Source organism: Lonchura striata, chromosome 1, assembly GCF_050655825.1.
Source record: "Lonchura striata isolate lonStrDom1 chromosome 1, ASM5065582v1, whole genome shotgun sequence".
Classification (NCBI taxonomy): domain Eukaryota; kingdom Metazoa; phylum Chordata; class Aves; order Passeriformes; family Estrildidae; genus Lonchura; species Lonchura striata.
In genome coordinates this window covers 33,388,495-33,401,787 of record NC_140703.1, presented here as the reverse complement: position 1 = coordinate 33,401,787, position 13,293 = coordinate 33,388,495, and the positions used below count along the sequence as shown (strand labels likewise).

Here is a 13,293-nt window from a genome sequence, read left to right as displayed (position 1 = left end):
GGAAATTGGTAGTTAATGTCTGGTTTTTGGCCAGGATGACCGCTCTTTCATTTCTTATAACAGGGCCCCAGGCAAACACTCCTTTCCACTAATGAACAGATACGGAATTGTGATGAAATTTGGTTTCACTGAGCTATCTTTAAAGAAAATACATTTCTCAGCAGTTCATCAGCCTAGAAGAGGCAGTCAAAACCAGGGGTAGTTGTAGACATTGAAGATAACCTCATTTTCTTCGCTGGTGGGTGTCTTTCCAGGTGAGGTGAAATTTGAGATTACTGCTGGGGCCAAACTGAACACCGGAAGTATTGGAAACAGCACATCTCCAGAAGATGAGACCATTTACAGGGACACCTTATTTCAAACCCTACTTGTTGAGGTATGGTTGGAAATCTGCAGGTGCTTTCTGCCTGGTGGAAACTGGAACTCCTGTGGCTGAGGGTTAGAAGCTATAGGGAGGGAGGGAGGGAGGGAGGGAGGGAGGGAGTGCAGTGCAGTGAGGAGGGAGTACTCCTGTGTACAGGAGGCTTCTCCATATCAAAATAAGAGTGAAATCGTGGTGGTTACAGTATCCACTGTCCTCCTCCCCCGGCTCCTTCTTGGGATCACAAATGCATGTCCTGGCAGCCCATGGTGCCAGAAGGTTCCATACCTTACTTTTAAGCACCTTTAGCACATGACTTGAATAATAGGAAAGAGGGTTGAGGGAAGATTTAAAAAGAAATGGGTTTATCTTGAGCACCATAAAGCAACAGCTACATAGGAATAATTGGACAGAGTCCCTCTCAGAGGCTAGAAATACCTATTTTTTTAACTGCTTTTTGAGTAAGAATGTGCTCTGGAAAGGATCTTGGGCAAGAGAGGGAGCCATGGACCAAGGGATATTCTAGTGAAACTAGGGTAAGACAGAGTACAAGAGTGCATGCTCTGGATAGCCATATTCACATGCTGTCTTACACTGCTAAATGTCATGGCTTCATAGTGATGTTCTGCACTTTTCTTTCTCTTCCTGACCACTTCACTGCAATCAAACAGCCTGAAGGTATTAAAAAGGAGTTGACTCAGAGCTCCCTCGTCTGTGCAAAAGGTAAGGCAAGTTTGCTCATTCATTCATTCATTCATTCATTCATTCATTCATTCATTCATTTATTCCAGGGAGTTAAGTGGAACTGCTTCACTGTCTTGTAGATCTTGTCCTACAAAGCCAGAGACCCTTCCAGGGGAGGAATAAGATATTCAGGGTGTCCTAGAGTGACTAGGACACAGGGTCAGAGTGCTAGTCTGAAATTCATGATTTCTATATACCTTTGGCTCATTGGGCAATAAGCCCAAGTGGCATTTTCCAGACTGAAGACTATAACAGTCAAGATTTCTGTAAAAAACCCCATAATTCTAACAATTCTTCTTTTCACATTTTCTCATCAGGCAAAAAAATTTCTGAACAAGTGTCTCTCAGCTTGCCAAGAAACGTCGTGCAGGGATCAGCCAGAGCTTATTTTTCTGTCATTGGTAAGTTTAGTGCTTAGACTAAATACAAAATGGTGTATCTCTTGTGCTGCACCAAGTGCCATCATGTATTCACACATAAACCTTATGTAAAGTTGAAGAAATAATTATTCCTTAATTGAAAAAATAATTGTTCCTTCATTGAAGAAATAATTATTCCTATAAGTTTTTTACTTTGCAAAATGGCAGTGGGAGGCAAAATTTGCTCAAAATTCCCTCATATCAAGAGAGGACAAAATGGTCCAATAATTTCCATTTATATTGCATTTCAGATTAGACTGCATTAGCATATCCAGTACAGTGTAGTAAAACAGCTGATTCAGGTGAAAAGTAGCATAAGGCAGACTTCTTTGAAAAAATTATCTTAATTTCTTGGAAAGAAATCTTCAGAACTTCGCTGACTACATAATTTCAAATTTATCACTTTGCATAATGAAAAACATTTGTAAGTCAATAAGTTCCCATAGAATAAAAGTTTCAGGTCCCAATTGACTCTACTAATCTGAAAGTCATTATTAAGACTTGAGGGTTCTCTTCAGTGAAAATTTTTTGAGGCTCTGAGCTGAGATTGTTTTCTGAACACAGTTGGTTTGGGTGCCCGTGTCTGTGTGAGGTGTGCTGATGCTGTGCAATTACAGCCTCTGCAGCCCATCAGCATCGTACCCCAAACAACATTTTCACATGTATGTGCAAAACCAGGAAGCAGGTTGTAAAGGGCAGGGAAATCTAACTCTTCCAAGGTTTCATAGCCGTTCCTCAGAAGCCCTGCCAGCCAGTACTGGTGCTTATTTTTGACTCTCAAATTCTGTGTTTCTCCCAGGTCCATCATCCAGATAAGAAATGAAAAATGGTGACAGTTCAGCACTTTTCTTCTATGATTTGTCTTTGGTTACTATGATTACTCTGTGTTAGTCATTGCCCTTGGGTTCATAATAAGAAAGTATAGAGTAATGTATAATGCTATGTAATAAAAACATGTCTGAACTGGGCTGATTTCTTAAATTTTTCACTCTTCAGGAGACATTCTGGGCACAGCCCTGCGGAACATGGATAACCTCCTCCATATGCCTTATGGCTGCGGAGAACAGAACATGGCCTTGTTCACACCCAACATCTATGCCCTGGATTATCTGAATAAGACTGGGCAGCTGACTGAAGAGATTAAAGTCAGGGGTACTGGTTATTTATCCAGAGGTAAGAGGTTTTCAGATTCTTTCATTTTCTTTCCCAGGGAAATGGTCACAGGACCAAGCCTGACAGAGTTTAAGAAGCATTTGGACAATGCTATCAGGAAGATGGTGTGATTTTTGGGGTTCTTTGCGTGGTTAAGAGGTGAACTTAATGGCCATTGTTGGTCCCTTCCAATTCAGAATAAACTGTGATTCTGTGATCCAGTATTATGATTGTTTGCCTTGAACTCTTCCACTCTACTTGGTGAGCACTGATCTCTGAATTCCAGTACCACAGTAATTGCACAGGAGCAGGCAATGGGAGCACCCCAAAAGCAGCATGTCCAGGAGCAAAAGCAGCTGGAATTCATAGTAGTTGGCATTATTTGCCAGACATACATTACCTGATACTAAATCCAAAAGTCTTACTGCTTCAGTTGAACCAAATAGCAGAACAAATCCTTTTCTGGGATTAGAAAATGTATCTTCTTCATTGTGTTTTCAGGCTACCAGAGACAGCTATCATACAAACATCGGGATGGATCCTACAGCTCCTTTGGGTCACGAGATGAGGAAGGGAGTGTATGGTAAGTGATGACACTTTCCATTTCCCTAGCACAGGATATTTAGGCTTTGGAAAATGATGCAAGTATTCAGTAATTCTTATTTTTAATAGACTAAATCAATATAGTTCAATTAATCTGAATCTCCTAGTAAACAAGAAATTAATAGCGGGAAGGTGGGCAACAAAAGGACGGTATGATGGTTGGGAGCTTGAGTACATAATGTTCAACAGGAAACAGAAGGATCTGCATTTGCTTAGCCTGTAGAAGAAGAAACTAATGGGAGACCTGGATAAACTTTTCTGCTGCCTAGATGGGGACATTTCCTAGATGGGGAAATTTGTATTTGGGAAATTCTCTGGTATTTCTCTGTATACAGAGAAATACAGAGTGTTTCTCTATATTTTCCACTGTAGAGTGGAAAATAAGAGAAACACTGTATTTCTGTGGAAATAGAGTCAGACTCCTGTTAGAGCTGCACAGAGTAAAGACAGGAGTTTGTCCTTATTCAAGTTGCTACAGAGACAACTCTGAGTGAGTAGAAAGAGTAAAAATCTTCCCCAGAAGAAGTCTGTAACACTGAAACAAATACCCAGAGAGGATATGGATATGGATATGGATATGGATATGGATATGGATATGGACATGGACATGGACATGGACATGGACATGGACATGGACATGGATATGGATATGGATATGGATATGGATATGGATATCTCTATCCCTAGTGACTTTCGCATAACTGGACAAAAGACTGAGCAGCCTGACACAGCTCTGAAGTTGGCCTTAGTTTAAGCAGGTCCTTGAACAGGAAACTTCCAAAGGTCCCTTCCAACCTGGTTTGCTTCATAATTCAATTAACTAAGACTAGAAATTGCTAACATCAATCACCAACCTGTGTCTGTATTTCACCATTGCTCTAAAAGAATGGTTTCAGCACAGTAATGGAGACATAGGAGGTCAATCAGGATTTTATGTATATTATTTATTTAAAACTTACAAAACACTTTCATATTTTACCTCAAACATGAAGTCCTTTTTATGTCATTTTCTATGCACATCCTATGCACTGGTAAACGTCCTTGGTCTTGCTCACACCATACCTGCCTTCTGTTTCTGGATCATCTGCAGGCTCACTGCCTTTGTGTACAAGTCACTGGAGCAAGCCAAACGCTACATCTACATTGATGACAACGTCCAGTCTCAAACTTTGATCTGGCTGGCAAGCAAGCAGAAGTCAGATGGCTGCTTTGAAAATGTTGGATCACATTTCAACAATGCTTTGAAGGTAACTGAGATAAGTACAGCCCCAAACTTCCAGTCCTGCCACCTGGATTTATTTAGATAAGACACAAGCTTACTCTTCACCACACCCCTACTCTTCCTGGTAGTGTTATCTCTTGTCTCTCCTACACAAGCAGGACATTATTCTTACGTGTGCTCTTGATCATGAGGTAAAACTTTCTAAATCTCAGGTTTTATTTTCCACCACTGCATTGTGTGCTCTGCCACAAGCTGTTGTCTGCTTTATTGCACACATATGAAAGCCAAGAAGATGCAGTCAATTACTTTGGCTTTATCCTTGTGAACTTGATCTTTCTTGTTCATGTGCACACAGGGAGACAGAAATTACTGCTGATATCAAATCTTGTATATGAACTATGAATTAATTCATATGTTGTTTATTTTTAGGGCATTTGTCCTAACCAGTTCTTTGCTTGTTTTTTATCAGGGTGGAGAAGAAGCTGAATACTCCCTCACAGCCTATGTTGTGGCATCATTGCTGGAGGCTGGACACTCTCCTGCAGTAGGTTTTTGGGGCTGTTAGCCCAGTCAGACATTTGTCAAACTGCTTAAGTCACAGTCCTCACATCAGCTTTCCTTTACAATGAGAAACTCAAATACTGTTTGTAGGACAGTAGTTGATTGTTGACAGTCGTTTTCTGAACCCTGCAGTCCCCTGCAAGTATTTAATGAGTGTTACAATTCAGTTATATATCCAGTGCCTATGGACTCACTTGAAACAGCCCTGAGGAATCCAGCTGTTTTAGAAAATAGTAGCCTAAGTAGGTGCAAAATCCAGACTGAATTTGCCCACTCCACCCAAAGTCCACTTGGACATTTTTTCTGAATTTGCCCAGTCCAAAGTTCAAGCTATCCAAATTTTCTACAAGTCTACAAACTCACTTTGGCACATTTAGTTCCAGTGCCCATTTCCCTATGTTAATCTTAATAATGGAAGGAAACTGTGAGCTGCTGGTTGTAGTACTTACTAGGCATTGGGAAATGAAACCCAGGTTCTGTTCTCTGTAATACATTTCCTGTGTATCCTTGTGACCTTGTTTTTATGCTGACTTTTTTCTTTATATAATGGGGAAGAGGATAATTGTTCCAAATCTGACAAACATGTTCTAGATGTGCTGATTTTTTTAACATCCCTCATGAATGGGGTATGGGCTATCATCAAGGCACACAAGACCAACAGGATGAAAACATTGTGCAGAATCAAACAGTTCTGTAGCAACATGAATTTATTTTCCAAAATCTTCGTAAGCAGCTCCAAAACCCAGTGTCACATGTTTAAGTGAAGTTGCAGAGACACAACATGGTTAGTAGCATGATGGTGATGTCTGAGATAGAGTTCACAGAGATAGCCAATAAGGCTGAAAGGTCTGAAGAGTTACCTTGGTAGCTATATCTAGCAAACGAGCAGTATCCATTTGAGAGAGCTGCTTAATCATGAGGTCTCAATGCACTTTACATAGTTATGTAAAAGTAGTCCATACCTGCTAAAGGAACCATGGACAAAGGTTCATCTCATAAGTCAAGAAAAGAAACAGTGCTCTCTTATTTTGGCCATGCTGCCTCTAAATAAATGCAGAAAGGGGGCAGCATGACTGGATGGGCATCTTTTTTACAGGGTACACTTTGGAGGCCTTTAAACATGCCATGGATCATGGATATTTCTAGCATGAAGAGTCAGAAATTGCAGCTTAAGCATGATGGAATTGTGTAGAAAGTATTATGTGGAGACACAAATCCAGGTACCTGACACCCCACTGTGTTTTGCATTACCAGCATCCTGTTGTTCGGAGTGGCCTGAACTGTTTGGAGACTGCATTTTACAGTGGGGTCCACAACCTGTATAACCAGGCCCTCCTTGCCTACATCTATGGCTTAGCTGGCAGAGAGGAAAGACGCCAGTTCTTCCTTCAGCAGCTGGATGGAACAGCTGTCAGGTCTGGTAAGTGCAGCATGGCCATGGCAGAGGCAGTGCAGCTGATGGAACAGCCTGTTGGATCGTGTCAGCTGTTCTGATGCACAGTTTTGTAAGGAATGCTCTCCCTTCCCTTGCCTTTCATGCCTGCTATGCCACTGAGTTTGTTTTTTCCATGGTTTTTACACCCCATTCTCTGTTTCCAGGTGGATCTGTTCACTGGCAGAGAGAAAAAAAGCCACCAGCAGAACGTTTCTCTGACTTCTATTCCCGTGCCCCTTCTGCTGAGATTGAAATGACCAGCTATGTGCTCCTGGCGCTGCTCAACAGAACCAAACTCACTCCAGAAGATTTATCTTATATTTCCCGCATTGTGTACTGGCTTATCAAACAACAGAACCCATATGGTGGCTTTTCTTCCAGCCAGGTAACAACTGGGTGTGGTAAAAAGAAAGTGTCTTGGAGCAGTACAGTCTGCAAGTTGAATGTTGAAAAATGACAAATCTTTCTGACTGCATATGGATTTGAGTAATGCTGGATAACTGCTGCTTTCATGGGTTGCCTTGTCAAAGGCACACCATGATCTGCATAGCTTTACACATAATTTCGTTTTAAGCAATGAGAATTTACCTGAATTCCAAGTTAGCCACAGGCAGCAGTCACTGCTCACACAACATTATCCCAGGTCTTCTGCAATAATTAAAATCTGTTGCTCTAGAATCACAGAATCCAGAATGGGTCAGGCTGGAAAGGATCACAAGGGGTCATTTGGTCCAACCTCCCTGCTCAAGCAGGGTCATCCCAGAGCAGATGGCACAGGATTGTGTCCAGACAGCTCTTGAACATCTCCAGTGAGGGAGAATCCACAACCTCTCTGGGCAGTCTGTCCCAGTGCTCTGTCAACTGCACAGTGAAGAATTTCTTCCTCATGTTCAGATGGAATTTCCTGTTCATCAGTTTCTGCCCATTGCCTCTTCTTCTATCGCTTAGCACCACCAATAAAAGCCTGGCTCCATCCTCTGGACACCCTCCCTTCAGATATTTGTGAGGTCCCCTCTCAGTTGTCTCTTCTCAAGGCTGAACAGGTGAATTTACTGGTCACCAGAGCACACTGATGGCTCAGGGACAGCTTTCTGTCCACCAGGACAAGTTCTATGAGAGCTTTTGTCATGCCTCTATGGCTCTTTGCAAAGCCCCCCTGCATTCATGAGTACTGACAAGGCATCAGGGAAACAGGAGCTATGCTAACCTCACACACCGTCTTTCACCTGGGAATCTAACCGGGGATCACATTATTCTTTTCAGGACACTGTGGTTGCTCTCCAAGCTTTAGCCCAGTACGGATATCTCACCTTCTCCAAACAAAATGTTAATACGGTCCAAGTCCACTTTATGAAGACCCCCAGTGAGATTTTCCAGGTGAACGACAAGAACCGCTTCTTACTGCAGCAGGCGTCCCTACCCACTATTCCAGGGAATTACAGAGTGGAGGTGAATGGCACTGGCTGTGGAGTTGCAGCCACTGGCTGTGTCTATCTGCAGGTAAGCAAGCTGGGAACTCAGCACCACTCTCTGGGAACTAAGCAAGGGGGCTCTCCATGCTTTATTCGTCTCATATGTCATGCTTTCCTTTACATCCGTGACCATCCCACACTTTTTATGTCTTTCAGACTACCCTGAGATACAACATCCATTTGCCAAAAAAAGCTGCAGGATTCTCTCTGTCTGTAAAGACAGCAAATGTCTCTTGCACAGACAACTATCCACCAAAGTTTGACCTTGTCCTCTCTGCCAGGTAACTTCCTTTTACTGACCTACCCTCTTGCATTCACAGTTTGGTAAAGCATCCAAGAAAGGATATAAGTAGAGGCAGTTAACTGCTGCTCTGCATCTGTAGGAAGTAAAATGGGATTACTGGAAGCTTAAAATGGCATTCACTGGTCTTCTTTGTATTTGCAAACCAGACTAACAGAACTTTTCTCTTTTTAGTTACACAGGAAACCGCAATGTCTCCAACATGGCTATTATTGATGTGAAAATGCTCTCAGGATTTGTTCCTGAAGAATCTTCCCTGAAAAAGGTAAAAAATGGGACCAATGTGAATGATAAAGCCTATGAACATAGGAAGTTGATAAACAGAGTCTCTGATTAGCATGTTTGAGCTCATGGGAATACTACAAAATCCCTGGGCATAGCAATCTCTTGCATACTCTGGGCTTCAGATTTGTAGCTGTTTATGTGTTGAAGACAAATCTGTTAGGAGCTGCCAAATCCAGTAGCCCAGGAGAGCTAAGACTTCATATCCCCAGGTCCAACCAACAGCAAAGTTCAGGGTATATTCCCAATAAGCAGACATACACACTACACATATATAGCTATATATACATAATAGATGTGCCACACAGGTCAGTAGAGAGTAAAGACAGCACTTCCACAAACACAGATAGCACAAATGGCCTCATTCTGTTCCCTTTTTCTGCCTGATCAGATTAAAATCTCGTTTGCAGAAAAGATAAATAAATCAATACATAAATATACACAAGCACATATATACATGCAAATACACAATGTGGCTTCTCATGGTAGCTGGCCTTAGGCACTCAGTCTGCCCAGCAGCTGCCCGTGGACCTGTTGTGTTTCTGGCACCTGGACATGTGCCTCCTTCAAGGCCTGAGCCCCACTTCAGTGCCTGAAGCTGAGGTCCCCATCGCCCAGATGTATGCATAGGTGGCCTCTATATAGGACCTCTATAAGCATTCTTAAACATGCAGTAGATGAGCTGGGGTCCCCTGATTCACAGCGGTGTCAGTCACATACACACAGAGACGTGCAAATAAGTCTCCACTAGATGCTCCAGACCAATGTCCACCTCCAGGACTATATGGTTTCTCCAGAAATAGGCTCAGACACTCTGGTCCCTTTGGTAGCTGTCTTGGACCCTCTGGTGCCTCCAACATTTGGGTCAGGTGTATGCCTGATTCAGCAGCTGGCTGCTGTTCCAGCTCATCACCAGTGAGCACATGCTGACACACATTCCCCTGTCACTACAAGGCTGCAGTCTGGTGTCTCAGGATGCTGGCACTCCAGGCACACTGTCCCTGTGATCTCTGATCCTCTCTTCAGTGACTTGCACTCCCTGCACACACGTACATACGGAGTATAGAGAGCCTTTCACCCTGGAAAATTGCCAGGAACAGAGATTAATAAGAAGGCAGGAGAGGCTGTGGTGACCAGGTGCAGGGCAGACAAGTGTGCTGACCACCAACCTATTCATATACAATTGGCCTCATTTATCTCATTTTCCACCCTTTTTCCTTCCAATTGGATTTTATCCCTCTCTTTGTTACTTCTGGTTCTTCCCCTAAACAACCCATAAAAACTCTTTCTTGAGTCCCAGCATCTCATACTCAGCCCCATGGTCTGTAGGCAGCATCCCCTTCATTCTGCAAGGGATGTGGGGATATTCTGCTGCTGACTTACCTGGTGGCTCTCATACTCTGACAATGGGCTGGTCACTGCCCTGTGGCAGCCCCAAGGGAGAGAGGGTCAGGCTGCTCCCATGGCTCTGCTCAGGTTATTGGCTTTCCCTGTGCTCCTTAGTGTCTGTGTACATGAGTCTGTAGTCACACAGCCTGAAAGAATCTATGTGAGAAACACTTCTGCCATAGTTAAATTGCTTTAATTGGCATTGTGCATTATTAGACATTTGACAAGGGTTATTTCTTCCTCTACAGTACGGTTTAACAAACAACCAAAAAAAGGCAGTCATTGATCCTCCTCCTTTACTATTCAGAAATTTGCTTATCATGATGACAGTTCTAGGGACAACACTGATAAGCATCTCGTTTAGGTTCCTAATACAATTTAGGTTCACAATAGTTGAGTTACCTTCAAGTCATGAGCTGTAATTTTCAAACAGGTATAAAGAAGAATTAAATTCTTGGTAGAGCCTGCTCATACCTTTGTGTATTTATAATCATTCAGCATTCAGGCCTGAATTTTTTTGGCTAGAACTGTATGAAATTAATAAATTTTCTTTGGAAGATTTTTTTCTGTTGCGATGCTATTCTGTTTGGCATCCTACTCCTCTTTATATACACTTGGGGGAAAATGGCTGGTTTTTAAAATATTGAATATTTCAGGTTTGTATCTTTTGATATTAAAATAATTTTGTTCACGTTCTTTTCTACATGTTTTTAAATTTTTATTTAAAACATACAATGGACTAGGAAGCGAGTCAGCTTGAGCTGCAGAAATTAATTGTAAATTCTCTTTGAAATGAGAGAATTCTTAGGTTGATGGTGCAAGTCACAAGTACCAAAGCTGGCTGGTGGAACTGTTTACCATTCTGACTGGTCTGCATGCATCAGGTTATAAAAATAATTCAACCTGCATTTCTTTTTTTGGAGACTAGATGGCGGGGCGGCATAAAAGGAGCACAGCAGCCGCTTTAAATGCGTTTTGCTGTGGAATCTGTAAGTCTCCTTGGCAAGTCTCCCGTGCTAACATTGCTGTATTTTGCCTTATTTAAAGCTTCGGTACAAGAATTCTGTTGTGGATCGTGTAGACATCAAGAACAACCACATACTCTTCTACCTTCAGAAGGTAAGTTTGGGAGTTTTCCTTTCAGTTTAATAAAACTGGAAGTTTAAAACAGGCTCCCAGATAAAAGAAAAAATCTTATTAAAAGCATATTAACAATACACATGCCTTAAAGATGTAAAGGTACTTCACTCAGTCCAGCATCACAGGGGATAATGGAGATATTGAGATCAAAGTAATTAAAGGGAGAAAAATAGGGAGAAGATTTTTAGGGGTACTGAAGGTGATTTTAGCTGGGAAAAGGCAAGGAAAGAAACTAACAGCAATTTTGTATTACAGGATGAATGCTGATATGCTGAAAACCACACTAACAGGGAATTAGGTTGGGTAATTGGCAATGGAAATAGGAGAAGGAGAAAATAAAAGAAAAGAGCACACAATTTTAGCAACAAAACATATTTATCAACAGCTTTTAAACAATTGTCTGATTTAAAATCAAGTTTACAAGCTGGAGAGAGCTGTAGAATAGCACAGTCACACAGTCTGACTCAGAAATGAATCTGTTCAACTTTAGCCTCAGGGATCGTTATGAAAAGTTCTGATGCTGCTTCTTGTCTTGCCATTTCCAGGTCTCCCAGAAGGAAATCAGCTTCTCCTTCAGTGTGGAACAAAGCCTGCCTGTGTCAGACATCAAACCAGCACCTGTGCATATATATGATTACTATGAAACAGGTAGGGGACCCAGCAGGCCTCGGTAAAACCGTGACAAAGGAGGGAAAAGGAGAGACCCACTTAGCAACTCTGCTGGTTTTCATTACTAGAATGCAAAGGTTTTGCAGAACATAAACAGTTCCTGCCCTCCTGTGTTTACATGTCTTGCTTCATTTCAACATAAAACAGATAAGAAGGTGATACATGAGAGCTTCTTTCTTACAAAACACACACAAAGAAACATGTGGTTCCACTTTCTTGCCATGGTTTGGACATGATGGTTAAAATCAGTCACTCAAAGGCAGCAGTGTTCTTGACTTCCCTGAACTGCATTAGCTAATTTTTATTTAATAGTATCATTGTAGGCTGCAGCAAAAAGATCTTCCTTGGTGGAATTTATATGCTTAAGTAGGAATGATAGTCCCACTTAACAAAAGAGGAGTTTAAGTAACTAGAAGTAGAAAAATAAGTGCCTGACCACCTTTCTTAAAATGAATCCTAGCAGATTAGCAGCAGCAGCAGCAGCAGTCAGAGAATTGACCCTGAAGTGCATTTTCTACCACCTGATCCACATCTTGCATGGTGACAGCAATGAAGTGTCCTGATAAACATGGTCAGACTGCACTTGTCTCTGACTGTGCAGCCCTACAACTCGGTGCCTTGGCAGCTGGGAGTCCACACAAAACTGATCAAATGTCTTCTGTTTTGTAGCATGTTAATGACAGATGCAGATAGACTGGGGTCAGAATGATTACTCACTCTCATACAAATTTCTTCCTTTTTTCTTTCCAGATGAATATGCCCTTTCAGAGTACAACGCTCCCTGTTCCCCAACTTCCAACTGAAATCAGATGTCTGCCAGAAGAGGTAATGATTCAGAAAGTATCAGGCAAGCAGCTGTAGAACAAAAAGAGGATAAGAAACTTGGGTTTTTTTCCTGGGAACACAATGAAAAACATGTAGAATAATGAGGAATAAGCAAATCCCATTTTGCTGTAGATCAGAATGACCCATTCTGGCCCACACTTCAAAAAGAATTGGGGTCAGTGTGGATTAGAAACTGCAGACAAAGTGCTTTTCCTGACAAGGGAGATACTGTGCAATTGTTGACTCTGACCATCCATCTTGTTTTGAAACTTATGCCATATTCCAGTGGGAGATTTCTGTAAAGGTTCTCATTTGAAATGTATGTTCTGTGCTATAGATTCCTCTTAAGAAATCCTAATCTTAGAGAATAATGTACTGCTGCTGCTGCTTCTGTAGATTTTACTTGTTTTGGTCTTTCCATTATCCAGAAGGAAAATCCTGAAGAAATTACTTTGGTCCTCACCTTTTTCAGCAATTGAACTGAATCACCTACAGATGACAGAATTCTAATCATAGGAAGACAATTTTTGTGCAAGTTTTGCCTCTATATAGAAAGAAATGTTTCCTTCAGCTCAGCATCTCATGTTTTACTGTCCTTTGTAATAAAACATTCTCATTGGCAATGGTATTTGTCCCAGCCTCCACTCCTTGGTCTGTCTAGAGCTGGGTGAGCACAACAGCCCAGGATATGGTAGGAGAGGAGCAGTGAAGTGCACAC

At 41.8% G+C, this 13,293-nt stretch overlaps 1 protein-coding gene across 1 annotated transcript in view; it reads left to right on the top strand.

The window, feature by feature from the left end:
* Positions 1–13,198, top strand: part of LOC110472329 (ovostatin) — a 29,510-nt gene extending 16,312 nt beyond the window's left edge. The window contains exons 21-36 of the mRNA XM_077781288.2: positions 255–376; positions 1,033–1,084; positions 1,423–1,506; positions 2,521–2,697; positions 3,178–3,259; positions 4,370–4,526; positions 4,971–5,045; positions 6,317–6,482; positions 6,662–6,882; positions 7,761–7,997; positions 8,126–8,250; positions 8,445–8,535; positions 10,989–11,060; positions 11,627–11,729; positions 12,501–12,575; positions 13,004–13,198. Of these exons, the coding sequence (XP_077637414.2) occupies positions 255–376; positions 1,033–1,084; positions 1,423–1,506; positions 2,521–2,697; positions 3,178–3,259; positions 4,370–4,526; positions 4,971–5,045; positions 6,317–6,482; positions 6,662–6,882; positions 7,761–7,997; positions 8,126–8,250; positions 8,445–8,535; positions 10,989–11,060; positions 11,627–11,729; positions 12,501–12,553 (1,817 nt within the window). The 3' untranslated portion in view covers positions 12,554–12,575; positions 13,004–13,198. The remainder of the gene's footprint in view (positions 1–254; positions 377–1,032; positions 1,085–1,422; positions 1,507–2,520; positions 2,698–3,177; positions 3,260–4,369; positions 4,527–4,970; positions 5,046–6,316; positions 6,483–6,661; positions 6,883–7,760; positions 7,998–8,125; positions 8,251–8,444; positions 8,536–10,988; positions 11,061–11,626; positions 11,730–12,500; positions 12,576–13,003) is intronic.
* Positions 13,199–13,293: the final 95 nt, after the last annotated feature.